Here is a 26,820-nt window from a genome sequence, read left to right on the forward strand (position 1 = left end):
CACCTCTGACATATATATGACAGAAAATAAGGAAAATTACAACAGGTCAGCTTTTAATGTAGCAAATGATCACATCTGAGAAGCTTTCAATGAATAACTTGAACATTTTCTGTAAATTAAGTCAGTTGTTTAATTGCCCAAATCAATAAGATACAAAAATGACGACACAGAACGAGACCATGTTTTAATCTTAGTTCATTTTTGGTTTTGCACTACGTCTCCATGTTTCTCCAAAGACTTCCATCACTTAATTTAGTGTCACATAAGCCTCACAACATCAAGTGTTGAAAGAGGATGAGCCCTGGGCAGCTACAGAGGACCCGCTTTTATCTCTGACCCCGATGTGAACCTGAAAGTGCTAAAGACCTGGATGCAGATCAGCGGAGCTCGGCTCGAGCCATTCTGGATTCTCAGGCAGAGCTCACTGCGTGCTGTAAAGTTAAAAGAAGCCTTTCAGTGTGAGGTGGGTCTGAAGAGGGGAAGAAGTGCTTATCAGACTCCTAGTAGCTCACACTTGAGTACAGTTGATTTCTGCAAACCTGTGGGAGATTCTGATGTGGGAAAAACATGAAGCATAAAGCGCTATACGACTGATTCGTTTATTTAGTCCCATGTTTGAGTAGAATATTCAAGAAAAAAATGAAATCGGGGGTCTTTCAACACTTTGCACTTCACATTTTTAAACATTAAAATGAGTTTGTGTCAGTTACTCTGCTGTACAGTCAAAAGAACTACAAGCCTCGTCAACTCATCACATTAGCGGGGCAACAGCAGTCTGCTTTCTCAGGAGGAGGATTATTAACTTTTTTAATCAAATGAGCTCTGAAAAGCAAGAAGCATCTCAAGACCCACATGTCCTCTTTTGCTCTCCACGGCTGGTCCTCCAGTCAGAAATACATAAAAACAGCATTTACAATATCCATATGTACAAATACAGAATGTACACACACACACTCAGACACATACAGTCAGGAAAAATCAAAGGAAGTATTTTAGATTTGTTTTTTTAAATCACGTGTGAGGGGAGGAGAACGGCTCACCAAACTGCTGCTCTTCAATCCTGCATGTTGATTTATTCTGCCCCCTTTTGTTAACTGTGCACCTCATACCCTTTAAAGTAGCTGACGTGGGCATGAAAAACAACCTAACCGGCCCATTTTTCCCCAAACACGCAGGGAACTACAAGGAACAAGTGGTCCGACAACGGCACGCGCCCCGAGGTTTAGGGCAGCTCCGACTACAGACAGCTTCACAGTGCGAAGGCAGTTTTTGTTAAGACAAAATGTTTAGAAGAAGAAGGAAAAAAAAAACAAAAAACAAAAGCATCCCACAGGGCCGCTTCTGTCTGTCGCCAATTCTACGAGAACGTTTCAGGAGGAAGCTGTAAACAGGAACGCAATTATTCACCCTCCACCATCCATCCTGCGTGAACGATCTGCTACTCTTTGGCCTTTTTAAAGAAAGACCTACCCCCTCCCTGTATTCTAACCCCTCTCAAACCCTTTCTCTCTGTGTTTCAGGAAAACCCACTTTCCTAAAGACTGCTCCACCCAGCTTTCTTCTTCTGCAACACTGGACACCAAAAGACGAACAAGATCTCGCGACGTAGCTCCCCCTGATCATGTAATACTGCCTCTTAATGCTCTCTGTGCATCCATCTACAGCTGTGTGCACACTGGGAGGGCTAACTCGCGTTGGGGGACAGGTGCTGCACTACTTTCCAGTGAATTTCTTGCATAAATAAAGAGCAGGTGGAGGAGAGGGGTGTCCTGAAGTGATCTGATATAGTGAGGAAGAGAAAAATCAAACTGCTGTATTCATGGTCTCAAACACAAACCTCCCTCTACCCCCTCCGGTTAGAAAATGTAACGCGAGTGTGTGTCTGTGGCTCGGGTTAAGTGTGCGAGTTGTGTTTGCCGTTTTGTTTTTTTTGTTTGTTTAATGCGCCCCTCCCTCCCAGACATCAATAATCACTCGTGTGTCCGCCACCAGGTCTGCGTCACACGCTCAGCAGCCAGAAGAAGAAGAAGATGGCGACGAACAGGAATAGAGAGTCTTGCCAGTTGTTATTGCCGTTGTTGCCATTGCCGTCGCCATTGCCCTGGTGGTCACCGACGTACTGATCTACAGGTAGAGAAGAAGGATTGTGAAGGTTAGTATAGCTGTGAGTGTGTATAGTTTGTTCCTTGGGGAAGTTTCCTTGTGCACCACTGGACTGCATCCAGTTCTGAAGCCATTTTCAGGTTGCTCCTGCTCTGTTTCCTGTGCCAAACTGACTCTGACCCCACACGTCTTTAGTCTTCAGTGGAAGAATCCACTTAAGTTATTTTCTTCTCCTTTCTAGATCTATTTTAACAGCCTGAAGCATCTGAGTTTTTTTTTTCCCTTTGGGGGGTGGGGGTGGTAGACTGATGCAGTTTTCCCATTGATAAAACACAATGTGTACTGGAACATTTTGACCTCTAGAGGGCAGTGTTACTGCATGCTCACACAGCAAATCTCTGCACGCTGAATAAACAAGAAGAGTCGCACTCATGGTACAAACTCCTCTGTGGAAAATTGGTTTCGCCACTAAAAATAAATATTTGTATAGCTTTCCAACTCCAACTTCTGAAAAAAAAATAAGTGTTCATTTGTATTTTTTTTTTTGCTCCTGTGGTAGAAACGAGCTTCCATACGTCAGCACAAGAGAGACTGTGCTGACCCCTGGCAAAAAGACTGATGGGAAACAGTTTTCACTATAATTCTGTTCGATTTAAATTTAAAATACAATCTATTACAAGTGTCTGGAGATGAGTGATGGAGAAAACATGTGCTTTAAAATGAAACTATACTAAATCTAAGATGGAAAATTAAAGACCAATTAAACAGGTCCATAAGTGAAACACGGAGAAATAACAAGGAAGAAACTTTAAAGGGTTTTAATCGTGGCTTAGGGGATTAATGCTGCTTAAAACCAATCATTTAGCACACTGATAACCTGAGGGCTTCAGACTCGCAGTCTTGTAATTATTCACACTGATGAGTCAAGTTATTCAGGCCTGACTACGGATTTGCTAATGCTTCCATGTCTTCTCACTGTTATACGCATGCATTTGTAAATCCAAGGAAGAAAATCCAAACATAATTTTTGGATTTGCTGAAATTCTTTTGAGCTGTACTTTTACTAAACACACAGAGAGCCTTGTTATACACTCAGTTTGAATGAATACAAAAGCATAATCATTATCTATTAACGATAGGCTGAGATTTTCTGGGGTTCAGTTGTAATGGCAGAAGACTTTATTTCCTTTGTTTACCTGCTCTGTGGAAGGGGTCGTTGGCATTGAAGACTGTTGTGAAGAAGCCGAAGGGGAACGCGCCGATGCCGAAAGACATGTGGAAGCCGGTGTCCCCGAAACCGCGGAACATCTGAGCGAAGAGAGAAACCCGGCAAAGAAGCTTTAATATAAGCTAAACTTAACTTTTTATTTAAAAACCAGTCTGAAAATATAAACCAACTCACCCCGCCTCTGCTCTCGGGCTCTGTTCTCTGTCCCTGAGGCCGGGGTGGAGTTTTCAACCTGAAACAGCCGAAACAGTCAGAAAGAAGCTAACAACCAAAAAAGACACACACACAGCGAAGACTGCGTACCTGGGGTCCTCCTGGCTGGAGCTCCCTCTGCCGTACAGCGGGATTACTTTCTCTCTGCTGATGCCCGCCTTGCACACGGGACACTGCTGTCGGCTGGGCCGTGTCTCCAACCACTGATGAGGAGGAGCAGAGCGAGGAGAAGGATGTCAGAATGATTGCAATACACGTCACACAAACCCATCTGTACTTACCGATTCAAGACTGGAACCTCAGCGATGCTACCCACTGCATTTTCTAAAACTTTATTTACGGCGAGAGATGTGAAGCACAACATGTTTACAGTGGTGAGCAGCGCAGGAAGTGGCAGTAAGAGGAGGCATTAAGTACATTAGCATCTTTAAGCTGCATTAAATCAACTGACAGGTGCAGCTTCCACACTGAGCTTACATCATCACCCTTAACTGATTGTGCTGATTACAGGCCCCCTCTCAGGACTGTGTGGACATGCTCAGACCTTCACTGAGGTCTTCCTTGCTGTGCTGTTAGTTTGACCCATTAAATGAATAATCCTGAGCCAAATGCTAGGAGCCCTTATAGACTGCTTCAGCACAAAAAGCCCCACCCACCTTCTGTCCAAACCTTGTGGGGGGCAGCCAATCAGAAAAAAGTTTACTTAAATGGGAATCAGCTTGCTTAAGAAAGCTGAGGAGCCTCCACAAGTTCCAGTATAATATAAATAATCATAATTTTGAGCTGTGAATCAGGTCCACTTTAAAAACAAATATCACAATTTTCAATATTGAAATTGAATTACCTTGAACTGCTTGCTCAAGTCTCTAAAAGCCCTGTAAAAACACACTACAGGAAGTATGAAACACTCACCTGATGAAGACAGGGCCAGCTGTAAAGAGCGAGAAACAAAAAGATTAATTTACATTCTCACAACAGCATCTTTCAGTTAAAACATCAACAGTAACTCCCACACTCCTGGAGACATTTATCTTTACCCGAATATATAATGGATGAGTTCCAGAGGAGAGCAGAAATTTTAAATAACAGACAAACCTGCTCCTCAAATGTGGCTGATTAAAATGCTCCCTATTGTTTGCATTAATTAGCTTCATCTGTTGTCAAGACTGCGGGCCAGGCCAACCTGCTGCTGCATTGTGGGAGGCCAGGCTGCAGGTTTGGGGAGACGCCCCAACACTGCGGTATTTTCAAGACAAACAGTACTCAAGTGCTGAATATTTCTTCATATAACAGCTTATAGCTACATCAAGGCCACGACAAACAACAGAAATAGTTTTTGTCACTTTGTGTCATCCACACAAAATGACCAACCTTGAATAAGAAAAAACATATTTACAGCCTGGTACAAAAAACTATTTGGTGGCTGCTGACAGAGGCGGATGTGCAAATATAGTTACTTTTGGCCCATGAATCTATCTTTTATATATGATCTGCACAGACAAATATTAAACCTGTTGTTCATTTTCTTATTTACTGTCACCCAGAAACTGTCACACTGGTGGCTGTTCATATTTAACATGGGCAAAGGTTAAAACAACGAGGTCAGTGGTGTGCTGTGACTTTCACTGAAACGCAAGCTGAGAAAATGAACGGCAGATTGCCTAGCATGACAGTCTCCCATTACTGTTACAGACCACACAGGTTTATCCACAAAGGACAGGAGCAAACAGTAAGAAAAGCTGCTGGGGTCTCAGCTTGACAAACTTAAACTATTGTTACAATGACATGGACAAGCCCGTGAAATGGAGAGGTGCTTCAGATTCCACTGGAACTTAAAGCAAAGTTAATCCTGCTTCCAGAGACAATAGGCAACTGTGGCCACAAGATGGCAGTAATGGTACAAACAGGCAATGAGAGATGCTGTTTGAGACGCAAAGAGGGAGATCAGTTTCACTTAGTTGGTTTAAAGATTTCAAGAATAAAAAGTATAGAACGAAACCTGAGCATAACTAGTCCACTTAAAATTTCTCCTTGAAGTGAGAAGAACATTTTTATACTGGCAATATTTATAAAGAAAACACAGTCAGCAGATTTAACGGTACCTTAAGTGTGCTGGAAAGGTGAAAACAAATTTCTGTGGTAAAAGTTTCCTCTAAGTGCCTCAACTGTTTTCTGTTTGTAAATCCTTTCTACACGCCAGAGATTCTTTGTAAGATAAACTGATAACGTTAAGTAACTAGTGCAGTAGTACTTATATAATTCTTTTCTACTCTAACCCCAGTCATGCAGAGGAACAGGCAGGGCTTGTTTTTGACACCATAACAATTACATAATATTCACCGCATCAGGTGAGCCCAAGTCAACACCTTAATGTGAACAAACTAACAACCAGCAGAGCCAATCCATAACGCAAAACCCTGTGTTAATCTGCAAATCTTTACACACATGCTCACACTTTCACAGCACGTCTCAGTGTGTACATTGCTTTAATACCGCCTATCAGATTGCTGCTGAGAAGGATACCAACAGCTGAACAAAGTGCAAAGCCACAGTTAGTAAAACAAACCTATCGGCTCCGACTAAGCATGTGGGCACACGTTTAGACGACCTGAAACTAACTGCTTAATATCCAATAAGTGGCAATGAAGCCACCCTGCAGACTATATGCCTCCTTACTGTACCACAGACTCAAGTGACCTCACTTGAGTCTCATTTCATAAGATTAAAACAAGAATGCAGCAAAAAACAAAACAAAAAACCCCATTTTGTGACAGCGGGAAGGAAAAACTTCCTTTTAACAGGAAGAAACCTCCGTCAGAACCAGGCTGAGAGAGGGGAGGGGAAGCCATCCGCTGTGACCAGTTGGGGCTGAGGGAGGGGGACAGGACAAAAGACGCACTGTGGAAAAGAGCCAGAGATTAATAATAATCCAATAATCCGTATGGCTCATTCCATGTAAAATTAACTTAATCTGGAAGACGTTCCAATCTTATGTCAATAGAAAACTGCGTCAGGCTGAACAGCAAGTAAACCAACTGATCCTGAGGCACTGATTTTTCATAGCAGCGTTGTTTTTGTAAAGACTCTTGCGAAACCGTCTCCACACCTCACCAGATAAAGCCAGAAATTTCTGCTCTCTTGTTAAGAACGTGTTCGAGTCTGATCTATGCACATTAACCACTTTTAAGTTAACTATAAACGTCAATAAACAAAGCATAGGACAGTTATGTTATCCACATGAGTCGCATCACATTAGTGAGCCTAAACAATCAAACACACCAGAAACATCAAAGAGAGAACTGCTTCCATATCTGTCAGGCTGATCAGGCTCCAACCTAACCAACACCTTTTATCAATCCTGCCAGATTATACCGCACACCTGATTTGCACGCAAGCTTTTGTTTTTATGCTTCATTTCTACACTGTTTACACTGAACAATGTGACCTATAAGCAGAATCAATAATTGCACTGGTGTTGATAAAAGATAATCAATCACTCTCTAAGCACCACAAGAATTATTTAGTGCTACACTTGAATCATAATTTAACAAAAACAGTAACAGTAAAACATCAATATCTACAATATTTAACTATTTTCAAAAGATCCAGTGGCGCCACCACTGCTTTACAGCACATTAGCCCATTCCCAGCAGTAAGCGTGACTTTGATATGTTTTCCAGGAATGGAAACACAAAGATCAGATCATCTTAAACTGATTTCTTGAACATGACAATTAGCTCACTGCACTCAAATGGACTCCACAGTCATCAGATCTCAGAGCACCTTTGAGATGTGATGGAACAGGAGACTCGCATCATAATATGTGCAAGAACTGTGTGATGCTATCATATCAATATTAAGATCGATCTGAAGGCAAAAAGGGGGTCCAACTCCTAAGAGTAACCAATGAGTGTAGATTTATGTAGTGATTAAAAGTCGGTGGTTCCCAAAAGGGGGTTTGGGATGTCTCAAGTCAGATTACGGAAAACCTAAATGTAACTACTTTATAATCATACCTTTATGTCAAACTGTTTAAGGTTTTAAATATGCCAACTTAAACGCGGGATTCTTTTCAGAGGCTTACTGGATAATATTAATGAGCATATTTATTTTTTTGATACATTTCTAATTCTAACTTGATGAACTCTCATTCTGGAGGAGCAAATTCATTTGCTCTGCAGCCTGTGTGGATGAAAATTACGCTTGAGTGTGCGCTCACTCTGGGACTGTAAAGATGTCACACTCATTAACCTTGAAGTGTTAAAAGGAAATTAACATCTCTCACACATAAATCTGGAAGCTGCACAGTGCACACAGTATAAACTAGCAGGAGTCTACTGATGGAGAATCGGCCACACAGTCAGAATGAATGCTCAGCTGATCAGGTGAAAGGCTGGGAGTTTCGTGTGGTTAAAAAAGATTAGACGTAGGTTTGCAGCGCTGATGCAACTTTAATCTAAAGGTGTTCTTCTATCCTTGCTGACGGTTTCATCATCGCCGTTTCATCAGGACTTCAGAGAGCAGAGGGAGACACGAGTAACACGGCAACTAAATTACATCAGCACGTAACGAGGGAGCCTAAACACAACGCTGTAAGGCAACTGTGCCTCTAACTGTAGGGTCGTTTCTACAGATTAACAGTAAGCCTAAAACAATATTTCCTAATAACAATGCATTTCAGACCTCAAACACTGTGATAAAAAGAAGTTTTTAAGATCGGGACTCAAACCCTCTAAGCTGTGTGAATCATTCAACATTTTCCTTTCACAAGTTGCGTAATGAAATAAAAACTTCCTTCAACTGAAGCAACAGGAAAAAAAGTTCAACCAAACTAAATTAAGCCTGACAAAGCCGGGTGAAGAGTGAGTTTGGTTGTTTTGGAAGGACCAAAATAGACAAACCCACACCAAAATTGTGTAATGATTAGTGCGCTTCTTGTATTTCACATCATGCAATTTTTACCTAAACACTTTCACCTCACAGCAAGAAGGTTCTGGGTTTGAATCCACTGGCTGGGCGGAGCCTTCCTGTGTTGAGTCTGTACGTTCTTCCTGTGTTTGGGTAGGTCCGACTTCCTCCCAGAGTCCAAAAAACATTGCATGTGGCCATGAAGGAGTCGTAGATGAAGTGCTTGAAGTCTATACAATATGTATGTATGCAAGTATGTACGCTTAGCTGCGGTTTGTAGTCTAAATGAGCTCTTAAAGGCCGCTTTAAAACTACAAGCCACATTTACCCTCCTCCCCACACATGCAGTGTTTCATTCTATGCCTTTAGGTTTATCAGGGTTTCCTGTTCAGTCACCTGCAGACTGGAGAAGTCAGTGGTAGCTGGTTTGCTCTAGTTCTTGCCTGCTTAGATTTTGCATCCCTTATCAGAATTTTTGTTTCAAATAAAAGACAAAATAAAAAGTTAAACCACGGGTTGCTCCTATCATGTTATTTCCTGGGGGTGAGATGATATGATAGATCTTGGGCAGTTAAAGAACACGTCGATTTTTATTTCCATGTTTGCTGCTGAGCTCACCTGTGAAACAGAGAGAACATCCACAATCGCAAACATGTCACTGTGTAAGCCCACACAGGTCTCTGTTGCCAAAACACACTCATCCAGCCTTCGTCACTTAAAACTACAAACAGGTGCCCACTACGCTTTGACATCAGCTACAGTTCTGCTGGAAAAGATTAGGATGACCTTCGGGTTGGCCCTAATCCCACATTAACCTCAGCCAAGAGTCACAACTCATGAATGAAGCCACCACATCACTGAACGTGTGTAAATATTCAACACTGAGTGGCCTGAAGGTTGAGCCTTGTGCAAGGCCAGAGCCAACAGTGATGGAACAAACTAGAATTACGGCTGTTACCCAACACCTACTTTCAGTCTTTGATAAAACTTGTCAGCTATGCTGGTTTCTAATCTCAGGATTCTGGCTCACCGAGGCCACAGCTACAAGGCGTTTTCACTGCTCATTATGTGCATTCAGCATATTGTGAACCTGATCTGAAAGCTGCCAATGATCAGCAGGGAGGTGGAACACAGAAGTTAATGTGTCACCGATCAAACCAGGCGCCAATTGCAGCTGTGACCTCTGACTAGGGCTGGGTGGTCTGACCAAAAACTTGCATCACAGACTTTTTTAAAGACTCGTGTGGTTTCACAGTACGCACTTATCTTGGTCTGTTAAATCAGACATGGAACACTGAGAACTGATAATAATCCAGCTATGAAACTGCTCATCAGCTGAGAGTGTGCGCTTCAATCCCAGATTGATTTATTTGAAATCCACTGTGGTGGTGTACAACCCCCCCGAAAACATCTTACTGTCTAACAAATTACAGACTATCACAGAATGAGGTTTACAATGACTCATTAGTCATTGATATTTAGATAGATATGGATTTTTCCAATTTTTCCTCTAGTAAGCTCTGATGCATACCCATTCACATTCACTGTCTTCTGGATTCCTGAAATATGACAGAAACTGCTCAGTTCAGAAAAGACAGACAATGGTTAACCCTAGTAGGCATCCAAGGGGAAAGGGATAACTGCCTGTTATACATTACCTCACATGATTCCCAATCCCGCATCCCTTTTTTAGCATTAAAAACCCCGCACAATCTCTGACCCTGGAATAAAAAGTCCATAGATGCATCCCTGATGAAAACCACAGTTTGAAAAACTACTGTGGAAAGGAAAATTGATTACAAAAGGACACAAAGACTGTGCATAAGATCCAAACAGCAAACTTCAGCTTCTTTTTTAAACCTTATTTGCTTCAGTCAATGCCAAACCTGTAGCCTATATAGCCTGTTGTGCATTTCTTCTATTATTTCCAAATTTCAGATATTCTCTCAACTCCGAGTGTCCCACACAAATACCTTCTTTGTCCCACATTTAGTTTATTAGGATCTGCTGATTCCAGAAACTTTATTACCTTAAAAAACATGTCATCACTCTTTAAGGCATTAAAAAGGCGGCTTAGATCACGGGTTAAAGTTCAGCTACATACTGAAGACAAACACCCTTCACAGAGTTATCTAATAGTCTCTTATCCCGTTCACAACCGACTGATTACCGGAGCGTCGAGGGGCGTGATTCCGCCGTTAGAAACAACCCAAAAGGAGGCCTAACAGGCGGCCAAACAAACCACACTAAGTCCGTGTTTGCGAAACAAATGAAACCAGCACGTACCAGAACAGGTGTCCGCACAGACTGATGACGGCGTCCCTGGCAGTGTCCAAGCAAATGTTGCACTCGAAGGTGGCTCGATCCGGCTCCCGTTCGCTCTCCCCGCTGCCGCCACCCGAACCGTCGCGGTCGTTGCTGCTCTCCCCGGCCGGGAACCCTCCTCTGCTGGCCGGCCCGCCGTCACTCGAGAACCGGTGATCCGCGGCCGCCATAGTGTTTATTTTCCAAACGAAGAAAGAAACGAAGTGTGCCAACCCGCGGCGGCCAGACCCGAAATAACGTTAGCTGTCAGCGGTAACGGTTGCTGCTGTCACCGACCGAGCCGAGGCTGCTGTCTCTGCCCGAGAGACGACTTCCGTTTCCGGGAGAAACAGGACGCATGGGCGGTCTTAATTTAAACACCACCACAATAATAATAATAATAATAATAATAATAATAATAATAATAATAATAATAATAATAATAATAATAATAATAACAATAACAATAATAATAGTAGTAGTAGTAAGAAGAAGATGAATTACTGATACGTACACCTTCGTCTCTAGCCAATCCTCATTTCGTTTGTGGTAGGAAAATAGAAGCGATTTATTGAAACATGACAAAAACAAACAAACAAACAAAAACATCGCCTAATAGCTCTTTGGGAAACACAACATTCGGGCATGTTTCATAGACTCAGCTAAGAAAATTGTAATAAACTTTGTTGAGCTGTGAATATCAACGCGCCTAAATGTATCTTTTTCTGTTATATGTAGACACAACACTGGTTCATCCTTTTTATCCTTGAATGATTCATAGCTCAGTGTTAAGTGGCTTAACTCACAGAAAACGTTCCTCTGAAAATAGTCAGGTAAGGACTGAAATTAAAAAAAAAAAACTTAAAAAAACCCCCTGCTGCTTACACCACTTTAAAAATCACAAGAAAGTCTGGCTCCATAGAAGTAAAATATAAAGATATGAGTAGTGACTCGAGACTGTTGCACAGCATAACAGGTTAAATTTAAACTCTAACGCCACAACAACAAAAACATTATTTATTCGCTTTTACTGTTTAATGAATTTCATGAAAATAGGAAGAATATTTGCTGCTCATAGAAAAATAATTAATAGCGACAGGCTGGAGGTCTTTGATAATTTAACCCAAATGTTTTACACTCACAACATACACGAAAGAAAGAAAGAAAGAAAGAAAGAAAGAAAGAAAGAAAGAAAGAAAGAAAGAAAGAAAGAAAGAAAGAAAGAAAGAGGGAACTTTAGTCCTACATGTTGTTTCCACTCGGACAGTTGAGGAGTACGGACGGTAAGCGTGTTGTGTACAGCGCCCATGCTGTGTGTGATAATTCTAACGTTGTAACGTTAACAGTATTTTCACGGTTAACGCGCGTCACTGACTGCTGTTTGTGTTTTAATACGCGCTTTTTCGTCACTGGCCCGCCGCCATGAAGATTAAGCGGCAGAAACAAGCCAAGAAGACGATCAGTTTCTACAAATACAACTTCGGCTTCAGGGAACCCTTCCAAATCCTCATCGATGGCACTTTCTGTCAAGCGGCCTTAAAGAACAAGATTCAGATCAAAGAGCAGATGCCCAAATACCTGATGGGAGAGGTGCAGTTGTGCACCACCAGGTGAGTGCATTCACCTCTGAGCACCCCCCTCCTCCCCACCCACTACCCCCGATCACTTTTTGGCACAACACCGTCATCATACACGTTTTAATAATGTGTCCACGTGTTCACGTTCAGCTGTGCGCTGAAGGAGCTCGAGACGCTTGGAAAACAGCTGTACGGGGCCAAGATCATCCTGCAGAGGTTTCAGGTCAGGAAGTGTCCGCATTTCAAGGAGCCGGTCTCAGCATCAGAGTGTCTGCTGTCCATGCTGGAAGAGACCAACCCGCACCACTACTTCGTTGCCACACAGGTAAATAATGAGATGAAAGTGGGAAAATATTTTTGGGTGCTCTGATAAACCCCTGATTCCCCAAAAGCTCTAACGATGTGGAAAATGTAAATGAAAACCATAATGCAGCGATTTTAATTTTCTACCCACAGTAGAACATAGAAAATGTAGAAAATGTTTAAATTGATTCCTTTTACTCTTTTGTGAAAATATACTGGCTTATTTCGAATTTGATGGCAGCAACAAGTCTAAAAAATTGTTACAGGGACATGTTGTGTGTGTGTGTGTATCATGCCCTGTTCTTTTGACAACAGCCTGTAAACATCTGGGAACCGAGGAGATCAGCTGCTGAAAACTTGTTTCCATTCTTGTCTGATTTCGGATTATAACTGCTCAGTGGAGCAGATGACAGATAAGTTACAGATATCTCCTTTGTCTCATTATGTCTCCAGGACTACACAGTCACCACGGGGCTGAAGAAAATTCCAGGAGTTCCTCTGCTCTACATCATCCTCAACACAATTGTGCTGGACAAGCCCAGCCAGGGGTCCCTCGACCACGTCCAGGCCGTCCAGCTGGGAGAGCTGGTCAGCCTGGCCCAGCAACAGAGCATCCGGACCCTGAAGGAGGAGCAGGGAATTGGCCAGAAGGACAGAGAAAGGCGTGGGAAGAAGAGGAAGAGGAAACAGTCCAACCCTAACCCGCTGAGCTGCCTGAAGAAAAAGAAGAAAGGAGTCCCGACACCTCCGCTGAAGAAGACGGAGCAGGAGGGGAAGAGGAAGAGAAGCCGACACAAGAAACCAAAAGTGGAGGCAGGAGATGGCACAGCTGCTAATACATAAAACAGCAGGAAGACAGAGACTTCAGCCTTCTCCATTCACCTGATTTATAGGTTTACGTCTTGATATGACTGCAGAGGAAAAAAACTGTCTTTTACATAAATGATATTTTAAAAATGCCATTTTGTAGTGGTATTTGTTTTATTTTGAAAAACCTTACAGGCAAGGGAATGAAACTGTTCTCAGACAACATCTGTATGATTTCTTTTATACAAAATCAAAAAAGCAGGTTTCATTACAGGCACATAGTTTAAAATATAAGATGCACTCAGACATTAAACAGTATACCCTTTTTCTTTTTTTTTTTTAGATGGAAGAGGATATCAAAAACAATGCATTCAGCTGTCTCTGTAGTGTGGACACATTAACTTGTTTCCACTGTTGGTATTTCGTGCAGATTAAATTTAAGCTGCAGTATTTTCTCGTACCACGATGACTTACAGCAACAAAAGTCCATCCAGTTTCCATCTGATCCTGTCATCCAGCCATTCTAGAGATTAATAATGAAATCTGCTTTTAAATAAAAAAACAATTCATTCTCTTTAGCTGCTATACAGCAATACAACAATAAATTAATACTATCAAAAGTGACAGAGCACAACAACTTAATTGTCTTAATAAACAAGACAGTGCATCACTGTATCCATATACAATAAGGACACTGAGTAAAGTGAATCTGACCTCAAGTTATTTTAAGGATTTGGGAAAAAAAGTAACATGGCAATAAAAAGAAATTTCACACAAATTGCACTCGATTCAAATATTTCAGGATAGCATGCAAGTATAGCAGACCACTCATGTTTTCATCTATAGGCTGAGGTCCCGAAGCTAGGTTTTATTAAACTGTGTCCCAAATCCACAGCACATAGTAACAAGATCCAAGACAACGTGATGAAAAGTTGCAATATTTTATATTTATACTAACAGGCAATGATGGAGAAAACTTAATTCCTTATAAGTTTAGAGAGGAAGCAGCAGGAGTTGTTAAAGGTGTTCCCAGACCTGTTTTATCGGAATTTTAAATCTGAATCATAGGAAAGTGTGCATAATCACGGTGCGCTGAAAAAACAGGTGATTTTTACCCCTCAGCCTGAAGGTTGATGGGGTATTGTTATCCCCTGGTCAGGCAGGCGGGCCTCAGACAGCATGAACATGAGAAAAAGATCATATAGGATTTATGTTTAAATAGACCTTTGACAATAAGCAATTAAGTCTAATCACTGTTTTGTCATTTTTACTGTCTTTCCCAATGCCGGTAAGAACACACTGTGATAAGAGAGCAGCCATAAATTAACGGTGGATAAATTATGCTCACTTTTAATGTTTCCGTCATGACCCGGCAGCTAGGTGTTCTAGACCTTGTTCTTCCATAGGATTTGTGTCAGGAGGCTGGTAGCCATCACTATTTTTAAGTTTACACAATCCTCAAATCCTGCTTAGAAATTAGTATGTTGTGTGGATTTGGGTCGTGTCTATTTTTTAAATTTTTTTTTTTACTGACAGCAACAGCAACAACAACTTAGAGTCTGTAATACTTAAAGTGCTACTCTACAGCTGTATAATGATTAGCTGCTGGTTGAGTCTGTAGAGAACTACTATAATAACTGTTTAAATGTACTCGTGGAAACACAGTGCATGCTCCTTCTGTCTAATATGATGGTGAGAGACTTCAGAAGGAAACCTTCACCTGCAGTAGTGAGAAAAATAGAAGTAACATGTTTGACTGACTGTAAACAAATCATTACACTGGACTCCTTCACTTTGGTGAGACGCCAGCAGCCACAAACAATGAGATGCAGGTGATCCTTTATACTGATTGGGATATAAAGTGAGTAAATAATAAATATGTTCATTGTTTGAGTTCCAACTACGTTAGTCAGACCCACTTCCACTGAACCACCACTGCTTCACATTTAAATGATGCAAAAATGAAACCATTTCACAAACAAAACAATCTCAGCATACTTAAATAAAACTTGTGTTAAACTAACAGATAGTGCTGCTGACTAAAAGTACTGACCTTGGAGCAGTTTTTTTTTTTTTTTTTTAAAGATTAAAATGAATGGGGTTTTTTAGACGATGTGGAAGCGAGGCCCCGGCGTAGCGATGATGTCACTGTAGGGCTCCTCCTGGACGAGCTCCACTGCCTGCTGCTTCTTCAAGACCAGAAAGCTGTAGAACTTGGCGGCTGCCTGCTTCCTGTTGTTGTTCCTGCATAGATCCAGCAGGCTGACCGACTGGGCACCCGTTTTAGCCATCACCCTCTGTGGTGCAGTGACAAAGAGTGTGAGCAAGAGGAAGCCTGTCATTTTGCATGCTTTGATTTGGAAATAGATTTTAAGCTCATGCAATGTACATCTACTTATACGATGCCAGTCGGTAGTCTTAATATTACCTGATGCTGTGGAAATCTGCAAATATATTGAGTATGGAGCTTGCCTCTGGCATAAAAAAATGCCATCCACAAGCAAAACTGTTGGGTTATTATCTAAAAGTTTTATAATATAAGATAATAACCCAAAATCTCAACTGAGCTCTGCCTGAGGTCAGACTCACAGGCCTGACCTCACATACTCACGCTCACTACTTACCACTAGGGGGCATATTACTCAAATTTTCAAATCTACTCCAAATATACTTTAGTATAAATATACATGTATTGTCAGCAAAGTTTCCAAAAAGTAAACCTAATCAGCACTTTAGCAGCCTTGTAAAACAGCAACAGTGAGCATTAAATATGAATTAAAAATTTGACCCTTTTTATTGTAAGTATTGGCTTAAGCATTGATTATCTGTTCCACATTTTTAGAAGGAAAAAAAAGGTTTGCAAACCCCCAGTGTGTGTGTGTGTGTGTGTGTGTGTATATGAGGCTATTGCGAGGTTTTTAATAGATGATGGCTTGCAGTCTGGCACAGACCTTCCAGCAAATTTGTACTTCAGTTCTGTATGTAAAACTTTATTATTGTATTAGTGTGTCTGTATTTATAACCAAACCAATTAACCAGCATCCCATCCTCATCCAGATATGGGAAAAAAACACCTGAAGTTAAAGTTTCACAATGTAGATATCACAAATCCAACGGGATGGCATCCTGATTGTGTCTATGGCCACAATCCTGAATTCTGTAAAATCACAGCTGTGGCTGATTTAAACAAAATGAAGTCGTAAAAACTTGTATTAGTGGTCTTTTGACATAATAATCAAATTGAATCTGTGAAATGTAATTAATTTAATTTTATGTTATGCACTTTAAGATGCTTCATGTTAACTCCTTGTGAGTTTAGTTGGACTATGTCATGTTTTACATCTTAATTTTAAATGTAAAAAAACAAAAAACAAACTTGACACCATTAGACTAGAAACACTTCCACTTCAAAGAGGATTCATGTGGTTTTCTACTGCAGCGGTCCCCAACCCCCGGGCCTCGGACCGGTACCGGTCCGTGAGTCGTTTGGTACCGGGCCGCGAGAGTTGAGGCTCAGGTGTAAAATGTATGGTTTTCAGGGTTTTTATCAGTTTTCAGCGTTGTTTTGTTATCGTTTTTATCGTTAACTCGGTTTTCCTGGGTCTTTTCACATGTGTTATGAATAAATCCTCTTTTTTTCGGTACCGGTACTAGTTTTATTTTGTTGTATTCATCCGCGACACCTTAAAGGCCGGTCCGTGAAAATATTGTCAGTCATAAACCGGTCCGTGAGGCAAAAAAGGTTGGGGACCGCTGTTCTACTGCACATGAATCGTCTTTGAAAAAAAAGGTAAAATAAAAGCACAAAAGTTTGTTGTTTCTTCATACAAACAGATGTCAGTCTCCCTTATTAAAGCACGCAGAAACATCCAGGGTGTCCCAGTGTTTGGATCTGAGTTCAGATATTTCTATAAGTTGTACCAACAACTTATCACTCTGCTGTTTTTGTCTGGTAAGATGAGATCAAATACATACCTGGAGACCATGAAGCATCTGCTGGGTTCTTTTGTTCCACCTCCTCTCCTCCTGGTCCTGGTCTCCTCCCTGCACCTCCTCCTCCTGACATAAATACACATAAATCCTTATACCATAGATAAATAAACTACATAAAAATGAGTTTGCTTATTTACTCTGAATAAATGAAAAAAGTGTGGGAAAAGTGAAGAAGCAAGGTTTGGGAATCTTTATCTCACCTCTTCATCAGAGTCATCATCATTCTTCTTCTTGTCCTTGTCGGTGAGCAGGTCCAGTTCTATCAGCTGGCTGATGTTGGTGGTGGTTGTTTCCTCTGGGGGTACCTCCACAGTGGATGCCTCGAGCTGTTGGGGTGCATTAGATGGTCTGGACCCCTGCTGTTGCTGTTGCTGTTGCTGCTGCTGCTGCTGTTGGTCCAAGGCCCCCATCTGGAGTGAAGAGGGGTCAGAGGACACATCAGAGAGACAGAGAAAGCACAATGTGACAAACTCTGAAAAACGTGTACTCACAGGGAGGGCTGGCTCTGTGTCCTGGGCCTTGCGTTTCAGGCCTCGTTGGGAGGATGGAGGTGGCATGACCGACTCATCCAGGGTTGTCCTGCTCCCCTCTACAGCTGAAGTCTGCAGCACGCTGGCCTCTTCCATGATGGTCTGGTCTGGAAGACAAACAGAGAATATAAATAATGTTTATTAGTTCTTAAACCTTTTTTTTTATTAGCCAAAGTTTAAAAACATTTTGTGCTACCTCAAATGAACACTGGTGGGAAAACCATGGACAGCAACTTATAGACAATGTAAATTTAAGACCAAGGCACATAAAGAAATGGAAAAATATAAAGACTTACAATTTCAACTTTGCTGAAGCTTTCACAAGTGTAATCATCTTTAATAATCACAAAAATATTTTCATAGACTGTATGTAAAAGATGAATGTAGCAAAGTCCAAATATAAGATGTAATGAATGATGGGGCAGATCTTACTGTGAAACATGTTTCAGTTTAGCTTATTTCTATAGAGCTAGATGCTTTGTTTATGCATTTGTATAAATTTTGTTATTAAAGGCTTGCATTTCACGTTAAATGTCTTTACCACCTGTCTTATTTTACATTTGTTTTCTTAAAACATTTTGCAATGTATGTCTGTGAGAAATAATATTTAAATAAAACTGCAAATAGAGACCATACCATAATTTACTAAATTAATTCCAGTTTAAGGCACTTTATGTTTACTTCATTTTCAGACTTTAGAAGCTATTCTATCTTTTATATGGAGTCTGTATCTTACCCATGATGTCTCTCTGTTGGTGGCCTGTTGTTTCCTCTCTTGGCACTTCGGGGTTCTCTAGATCTTTGAGAAACTCATCCAGACTGTCGGCTTCTCCACCTTTCCTCCTCTTCCTCAGTTCGTCTGGGACTAATGGTGTCAGGCATCTTGTAAACATCTAGTGAGGGTAAACATAGAATCAGTGTTTGTAAGGTGTGTGGCTGTGACCACTACAACACTGTGCACAAATGTCCCTGAATGACATCCGTTACCTTGAGCAGTCTGGCGTTCCATAGAGGTTGAGCTGGAAGGGAGAAAAGCTTCTCGACTCCTCCCGTCTCCTTCCACATCATCAGTTTCTTTGTGGGCGGAGCCAGATCCAGGGTTGTGACAATGTCGGAGTAATCAGAAAGCTGTGCACGAATAGTTTTACTATCCAACTCCTTCACGCTGTCTACAATCAGCTTCCTCTTACGCTTTGCCTTGGTCTCCTTCACTGTAGATCAGGAAGACAAGGGCTAATTTTAGTTCTTAATGATATTCACCTCAGGTAGAGCAAGTCATCTCCTAGTTAGAAGGTTGGTGGTTCAGTCCCTAGCAGCTCCAGTCTGCATGCCAAATATCCCTGTGCAAGATACTAACTAACTGCTCACAGATGCATCCACTGGAGTTATGAATATGTGTGAATGTGAATGAGGCAAGTTGTGCTCTGATAGAGAAAATTGCTATATAAGAACCAGTCCATTTACCATTTCAATGTAGAAACAGGAGTTTCATTATGTTGACCATTTGAGTTTTTGTTTTAAAATCGGTTTTCAGTTAGTTTCCAAAATGGATAAGTGTGTTTCAGTTTGGTTTTCATTCGTTTGAGTGTTAGCTTTACTTTTCTTCACTATTATAATATGGAGGCTATTTGTCAGAAGCAAAATTTAAGATACTGTCCTAAACAACATGAACCATTTGAAATCAAATCACATTTTTAATGTTGCCGACATGTGAGGCACTTTGCACCATGCCTAACATCACACACGTCATGTCAGATTAGTCTGCTGAGTGTGAATAACTGGAATGTGGTTACGCTTTGCTCCGGTCAACTGGTTAAACGCCGGTTGACATGTATAACTGCTCGTTTTCTAGATCACAGCACAACAGAATCATGCTCATTAGCACGGCTGTCATCTTTCTTACGTTCCACCTTCATTAGTTATTTTTTCTGTTACAGAGAGCAAGAGAGCTGCTGAGTAATTAGAAAACCCCCCCAGAAATTAACTGGATTACCTGTGATGTCGATGGGCTCCAGGGCAAAGGTTTCTTCCTCGTTGTGGACCAGAGTAGTTTGCTCTGCCTGGTCAGTCATAGCTGGTAGGGGCTCTGTTGGGCCTGAGTCCGGACTATCTGGGGCTCCCGCTAACACCACACACATACACATCATATTAGATCTGCATTTCATGATAATGACACAACTACATTGTAATTTTTACTCTCCGTAACACACCACACTCCAGCTAAAGACTAAAAAATATTATATTTTGGCCCTGAGGAGTTTGTGAAACTGACCTGAGAGAGCATCAAAGTCATCATCATCATCTCCGTGGTCCTGAGGCATCATCACACTCTCTGTGATGGCAGGAGGGTCATCAAAGATGCCGCCTCCATCCTCGTTACTCAGCAGCTTGTCCACTACACAGAAATACAAGGACATGACACTTTTTCATCCACTAGCCAGACAAAAACAGCGTCATCTACAGATGTCATTGAGTAAATAAAAAAATAATCTGTTTTTAAATTTAGTGTTAGCTCTTACCCAGCATGCCTCCCTCATTGCTCTCCATGGGGTTGTCTCCAAAGTCATCCTTGTACTGGTCATCATATTCCAAATGGTTGGACTTATCAGCCATCTGGTTAGCACCACCCTCAGCCTCCAGCAGCAAGTTCGAAGCAGATGCTCCCATAATGTCCACCTCAAACGCGCTCTCCTCTCGCATCATTTCCCGGTCATCCATCCCAAAGTCAGCTGCATGACAAAACAGTGAGGAAGACAAGGAAGCAGCCTTGAAACAAAATGTCACTAAAGGACTGAAATGTGGTGTTACATGGGTGTTTGGATGTTGGTGTTTAATTAATCAAATCCTACATAAAGATAAAAAAGCCCCAAAAAACAAAGTACCGAAATCATTGTCCTGCAGCAGGTTGAGGTTGCCCACCTCCTCTCTCATGGTGATCTCCTCCACTCTGCTCTGGTTCAAGTTGAACTGCTGAGCCACATCAATGTCACTGTGCAAAACACAACACACTGTCATTTAAATGCTGTTGTTAATATATTTTTGGACTCTGAGGGGGTGGCCGTGTACAATACAGACAACAAGTTTGCACTACCTTAGGCAACACCGTTTTTATTTAATGGCTGTGATCTGCACTGTTTATTTTGTACAACAATTTTGTTCTTTGTAGCCTTATTCTGCATTGTGCTCTCTCAGGAAGACAAGGACTCACTCTAAGTCTGGCAGTGGCTGGTCAAAATCGTGAAACTCCTCGGGCAGAGTGATAGCGTTGTATGCTGCTTCTCTGTTCTCCTCTGGAAGATCCACCACACCTGAAACAACACGACGTAGAAAAGCAGCTTTAGTGTATGTGACACATGCGTAGTTAGCATGTGCATCTAAAGTAACAGAGATAAAACAGAGTCAGGGTGAATAAGATGCTAAAAAACTGAAATGTTATACACGTGAGGTAACAAAACAACAGCGAGCAATTTAAATATCTTAGAACTAAAAGCATTACATACATAAAGGTAGAAAAAAATAAATGATTATTTATCTCTCTATGTACTTATCTTCAAGTAAAAGTAAAAACTCTGTACTGTTGCATATATTGTACTGTATAATCTCTTCAGTGAGTTCTAAGTCTACCCCAGGATCCCCTTCCAGTTGGCCACACCTGAAAAAGTCCAGAGGCTTCCTGATCCGATCCCTGAAATGCCTCAGCTGGCTCTTTCAGGGCCCTAACTGCTGTTGTATGAGTATGTATTTAATATTTTTTGACTTATTTGCTGTTCCCAACCTGGTCTAAATGCCATCTTGATCTTGATGAAGGCCTCATTACAGTCTGCCAGCAGGTATTTGGCCTTCCTGTGGTAGATTCGCACCACCCCCAGCAGCAGATGCCCTGAAGTCCGTAAAGCCATCTTTACCTGTAAAAAAACAAAGACATACATTTAGTAATACAGTAACTTCTGTCTTTTACATAAACTGTGTCACTTCTTCCACATGTGGGAGACAAAAAAAGCAGTCTGTCTTACAATCGATGAGCTCTGCTATATAAATGAAATGAACAACTCTGTACTATAAAGAAATCCTGAGAGAAACTTAAGCCAGACTAATATAAAAAAATAAAAAAAGACAATAAGGGCCTACAATGTAATTATAGGATGACTGCATGAAGGTAGACACTGCAACTTAATAAGAAATAGCCACATTTTACAGCAGGGATTGACCAATGTGGCTTTTTCAGGGCTAATACCAACTATTAGCAGTGAAGGAGACCGATAACCAATTTGTGGAACTAATAAAGAGTGTTTACATGCAGTAATGGGTTAATCACATGGTTATCACATGGGAGCAGTTAGCTTTGGATAAGTGTGAGAAATATGCAAAAAATGAAGAAATCAAGAAGAAGACAAATACTTTTTCACAACGCTGTACACTATATGGATTTATTTAATGTCTTCATCTTTGAATTCAGTTGGTTTCAGCCCCATTACCACAGGTATATAAAGTAAAGAACCTAGCCATGGAGTCTGCCTTTTACACTCTGCTTTCTCTAAAACTGTGAAGCTCTAAGCCTCCTCTGACTTTAACATCAGCACAAAAACTGTGTGCCAGGAGAATCATGACATGGGTTTCCATGGCAGAGAAGCTACTGTAAGGTTAATTGATAGGTGCCCCAGTGCCAAATAGTAATATTGAATACTATATATAGAAATTAATTGCATGTCACTGCAACAAAGTTTATTATTCAGGATTTTTAGAGTAATATGGAAATTTGTCACTAAGGAAAGAGCATAATCATAGTGCGGCAACTTCAGCAATATCTGCTGCCTGAACTCTAATTCACAGTAGCTGCTTCAGACCGACAGATTTGAGTGGAAACTGTGTTAAAAAATGGAAAACTCCTAGTTTACAGTACTCAAAGTCTGTTTGAGTTAGCTGTGGTAGCCTGAGAAATAACCTTGGGTGAGATGATGCTCTCCACGCTGCTCTCCAGATTGCACTCAAAAACATGTGCCTTGGTCAGCTTCTTGTCCCAGTGGGCCGCCAGCCAGATTTTAGCCAGCGGCCCACGTTTGCTGAGGACAAAGTGGGCGTAAAACATCGTCTCGATGCCTTCTCACCACAAGGGAAAGGGGAAGTGGGGGAAGCGTCAGGCCTAGAGAGAGAAAAAAAAAACACAAAGAGAGAAACAGTATAGTGCGCATGACTGAAATCACCACTATGAATGGGCAAACTATGTAGGGATGTTAAAAAGAAAAAAACTGATTGGGTTCTCTTGTTAAGCATATAGCAAGGTGCAAACTGATTAACTGAGACTTTTTGAAACCACCGCCTGTGATTGGAGCAGTCCCAGTGTCACACAGAGTGCAGAAACAGACTGCAGATGCATATCATCTAAACTGCATGCATAAAATCCAGAGAAGGCAGAGAATGGGTTGCTCATTTTATGGCTCTCATTTACCTCCATCAGCCAGCCAGTTTTTCTTCTGTTAGTTAAGTTTTGCTAATATTAGTTCAGGGGGAAAAGCCTGATTCCGATAGCCTGCTGCCACCTGACTGCATAGATCAGAGACCATCTCACAAAAAAACCACAGTGCTTTCGACTTTGTGACAGCGTGTCTATTGTAGTGGTATACAACACTGGGGCTCCACAATGTAGAGTACTTTCCCTGTTCCTTTTAATCCTTTACAAACTGAACTTCAGATACAACATGGACAGTTTTTGTTGTTGGGTATGTATCAGAAGGGGACAACCTGGAATACAGGGAGGTTATAACCAACTTCACTGAATGGTGTGCAAAGAACTGTTTTTGAATAAACTCCAGCAAGACAAGGGTGACTGACTTCCTCTGCAAGCTGACACAGTTTACACCAGTAAACATTCAAGGCCTGGAGATTAAGACTGTGTCAGCCTACAAATACTTGCATGTTCATCTTAATAGCAAAGTGGATTGGTCACACAATATAGATGTCCTGTATAAGAAAGGCTAAAATCGTCTGAGGTCCTTTGTTGTTGTGTTCAGGATGTTGTTAATCTTCTGGGACACTGTGGTAGCTCTTTAATCTTCTATTCTGTGGTCTGCTGAGGATGGAGGAACTCAGAGCGAAGAGACTAAAAAAAACTTGTAAGGAGTCCTGGCTTTGTTGAGGGCTGCTCCTTGGACTCCACTAAGGAGCTAAGTGACAGAGTAAATTTTCAACATAAGACTTTACAGTACAGTCAAATTAAAGAAATGCATTCTTCTGTGCAACATTCTAACATCGTGTTATAATAATAAAAACAATAATATTAATACTTAAACACTGGTTTCACCTAAATATTTTAAATGTTATATATATATTTTTTGTTTGTTTTTGTATATTTTAAGTAATAAGTAATACTTGGACACAAACAACATAGCATCTTATTTTACATGTTTAAAATGTAAAATATTTATCAAATCATTTCCATGAATTTAGTGAATTACTTTAGCAAAAACCCTCATTTGGGTCAACTCAACTAAGCAAAAATCTTTGTCACTGCTGAGGGAAAACTGTAAACTTTATTTAATGTCTTTTATTTAATTACTAATTTGTAATAATAAACAAACAAACACAACAGTGATAGCCACTTGAGCCATTAGGACTCTATAATTATTAGAATCAGAATCAGAATCTTTATTGTCATTGCCACAGGTACAACAAAATTAAAAATGGTCCCTAACAATGCATCATCCCTAACAATATCAAAATATAAATAAAACAATAAAATTCAATAAATAAAATAAATAGAATACTTAAAGTGCTAATAAGAAGTATCAGCAAACATTCACATACATTCTCACATACATACTTCAGTCAGCACATAGATTAATACAAGAGTGGCGTGATGGACATTTTTTTGTAGCATCCTTTGTATTAAGACTGTAATACAAAGGATGTCAATCTCATTTTACACAGTGGGCCAAAATTGGGACCCATTATAGACTAACAAGTCGTTCACAACAGTTTAAATACAGGCAGATATTTTTGGACAAATATCAGAAATCACTTTGACACCTTTGGCTTTATGTTTGACACCTCTGCTCTGGGCAATGTGTCATCACAGATCATTTTACAATAAATGCAACATTTTAACAAAGGAGCAGCAGTGTTATTCATCCTAATTGGCCCCTTTTATTTATGGCTAATTATATAGCCTGTTAGGTGTATACCCGCACTTTACCGTGGATACTATAGAAATGACCTGCAGCTACACCGTTAGACAGGACAGTCATGATACTGAAGGATGTAATGATTTAATAACAGAAATAACATGCAGCACATGCAGGATGACTCCAATCAAAGTGCTGGCCCAAATACAGATGTTACACTGGTATCACCGGGAAACACAGCGACCCTGTAACCGTAGACAGGTAATGAGCGGGCAGGCTAATTTTGACCGTTTTAAATGAGATGTCCGTTACACCGTTGACGTTCCCTGCATCCCAACAGGTGATGCTGCAGATAAGCTAGCGTTAGCAGCTGTCTTTCAAAACCGGAGCACCGCGACGCCAGCCCAGTTTTCTCTCTCTTTTATTTATTTATTTATTTTTTAATTATCCACACAAATCGAATCTTCTGTTTATACTAGACATAAATTACTCACCGGTTAGCCGTCTGGCGCGTTTCTGCTTTTGCCGGCCGTGCCGTCGCTGCCGTTGATTGGGGATTATTTTTTTCCCCGGTACCCCTCCGCCTCCTCTTCCACTAAAACAAACAAGATGGCGTCCCGTCCCCGTCGGAGAAGCAGGACGCTCTGAGAGCTCAGCAGGATGCAGACGGTGGTGCTGATGAGGGCAAAGGGAGGGGAGGGGAGGGGGGGGGATGGAGGGAGGGAGGGAGATGCTCCGTTACCCGTGTGCTGTGTTCAGACCCTTTAGATCCTATGTGATGTTTATTATAACATCATCAAACTTGTAATGATTCTTTTTCGTTAATAACAACACAAGAACATTAAACTTTTTTTGTCTTTACTAAGACATTTCCATCATTAATAAGAAGCTCACTCTCTCCATATTTACTTTTAAGGAAATAGTATTGGGTTTGTGTTTAATCATTTTTGTTTTCTCTGTTCTTTTTAAAATAAGTGAAAAAAAAGTTTATTTTGTTTTCATATATACATGTCTGTAACTGTAACATACTTGAAAAGTGAACATGGTCTATATAGCATTATTATCAATATGACCATCAGCACAATCTATTGATCTTTAAGGCAAGGTTAAAGGTCAAATGTGGCATTGTATGTTAAATCTTCATAAGCTATGCTCCATGTGTTGATAGTAATGCACATCACACTTGTAAGAATAATATTTTCTCATTAATAAGATGTTTTGTCAATTTTTGACCAATTTAAGTTGGCCTTGAAGTCCTCAGTGAATTTTACCTGCCTAATTTTAACTAATTGTTAACATGATCCCACTCTCTAACCCTACAATGTTTTATTAGAATTCATTCAAAACTTTCTGAGCTATCATGTTTACAGACAGAATGACACACACACAGCTAACAAAAACATTGAGAACTGTCAGAACCCTCCAGATAAATGCCCCCTACCACACACTACCACACACACACATACAAGAATGTGTGTTTCTAGAATATGTTGCACTAAACACACTTCACAACATAATTTGATCTACACTGACAACATGCTGAAAGAGAGTCTGATTTCTTTCTTTCATTGTGTTTTAAAGCACTTTGTTACATTAAGAGCTGCTTTGGTCCACACTCATACAGCGGGTCCTGTTAGGGCTGCAGTAATTTTGCTCTTGTGACACTTGGACAGCTCAGCTGACAGCAGACGTGAGCTCTGCACTCCCTCGGGCTGCTGCAGCATGCTCGATCACAC

At 40.9% G+C, this 26,820-nt stretch overlaps 3 protein-coding genes across 3 annotated transcripts; 1 reads left to right on the top strand and 2 right to left on the bottom strand.

Moving 5' to 3' along the window:
- Positions 1 to 31: 31 nt before the first annotated feature.
- Positions 32 to 11,097, bottom strand: rnf5 (ring finger protein 5). Its single transcript, XM_031738075.2, has 6 exons — positions 10,739 to 11,097; positions 4,457 to 4,475; positions 3,635 to 3,747; positions 3,506 to 3,563; positions 3,300 to 3,411; positions 32 to 2,124 (listed from the first exon to the last, which is right to left on the bottom strand). Exons 1-6 carry the CDS (start codon positions 10,945 to 10,947, stop codon positions 2,000 to 2,002), a joined length of 636 nt encoding a protein of 211 aa, XP_031593935.1. The 5' UTR covers positions 10,948 to 11,097; the 3' UTR covers positions 32 to 1,999.
- Positions 11,098 to 12,005: 908 nt separating this feature from the next.
- utp23 (UTP23 small subunit processome component) lies at positions 12,006 to 13,768 on the top strand. The gene is made up of 3 exons (XM_031738130.2): positions 12,006 to 12,366; positions 12,484 to 12,658; positions 13,090 to 13,768. The coding sequence occupies exons 1-3, from the start codon at positions 12,179 to 12,181 to the stop codon at positions 13,477 to 13,479; spliced, it is 753 nt and encodes a 250-aa protein (XP_031593990.1). The 5' UTR covers positions 12,006 to 12,178; the 3' UTR covers positions 13,480 to 13,768.
- A 1,732-nt stretch (positions 13,769 to 15,500) lies between these two features.
- On the bottom strand, positions 15,501 to 25,754 carry rad21b (RAD21 cohesin complex component b). Its single transcript, XM_031738129.2, has 14 exons — positions 25,579 to 25,754; positions 22,909 to 23,106; positions 21,742 to 21,871; positions 21,175 to 21,274; positions 20,849 to 20,955; positions 20,486 to 20,695; positions 20,239 to 20,361; positions 19,960 to 20,088; positions 18,954 to 19,177; positions 18,703 to 18,859; positions 17,928 to 18,073; positions 17,637 to 17,846; positions 17,419 to 17,502; positions 15,501 to 15,740 (listed from the first exon to the last, which is right to left on the bottom strand). The coding sequence occupies exons 2-14, from the start codon at positions 23,050 to 23,052 to the stop codon at positions 15,549 to 15,551; spliced, it is 1,956 nt and encodes a 651-aa protein (XP_031593989.1). The 5' UTR covers positions 23,053 to 23,106; positions 25,579 to 25,754; the 3' UTR covers positions 15,501 to 15,548.
- Positions 25,755 to 26,820: the final 1,066 nt, after the last annotated feature.

The sequence above is a fragment of the Oreochromis aureus genome, linkage group 22 (assembly GCF_013358895.1).
Source record: "Oreochromis aureus strain Israel breed Guangdong linkage group 22, ZZ_aureus, whole genome shotgun sequence".
NCBI classification, from domain to species: Eukaryota; Metazoa; Chordata; class Actinopteri; order Cichliformes; family Cichlidae; genus Oreochromis; species Oreochromis aureus.

Excerpts from the sequence above, each read along its gene's own strand:
- rnf5 (XM_031738075.2), bottom strand. The coding sequence starts at position 10,947 with ATGGCGGCCGCGGATCACCGGTTCTCGAGTGACGGCGGGCCGGCCAGC. Across the intron at positions 3,564-3,634 it reads TCCAGCCAGGAGGACCCCAG|GTTGAAAACTCCACCCCGGC; the intron begins GTACGCAGTCTT and ends CGGCTGTTTCAG. Across the intron at positions 3,412-3,505 it reads AGCCCGAGAGCAGAGGCGGG|ATGTTCCGCGGTTTCGGGGA; the intron begins GTGAGTTGGTTT and ends CTCTTCGCTCAG.
- utp23 (XM_031738130.2), top strand. The coding sequence starts at position 12,179 with ATGAAGATTAAGCGGCAGAAACAAGCCAAGAAGACGATCAGTTTCTAC. Across the intron at positions 12,367-12,483 it reads GTGCAGTTGTGCACCACCAG|CTGTGCGCTGAAGGAGCTCG; the intron begins GTGAGTGCATTC and ends GTTCACGTTCAG. Across the intron at positions 12,659-13,089 it reads ACTACTTCGTTGCCACACAG|GACTACACAGTCACCACGGG; the intron begins GTAAATAATGAG and ends TTATGTCTCCAG.
- rad21b (XM_031738129.2), bottom strand. The coding sequence starts at position 23,052 with ATGTTTTACGCCCACTTTGTCCTCAGCAAACGTGGGCCGCTGGCTAAA. Across the intron at positions 20,696-20,848 it reads GCTGCAGGACAATGATTTCG|CTGACTTTGGGATGGATGAC; the intron begins GTACTTTGTTTT and ends TTTGTCATGCAG. Across the intron at positions 20,089-20,238 it reads TGACTTTGATGCTCTCTCAG|CGGGAGCCCCAGATAGTCCG; the intron begins GTCAGTTTCACA and ends GTGTGGTGTTAG.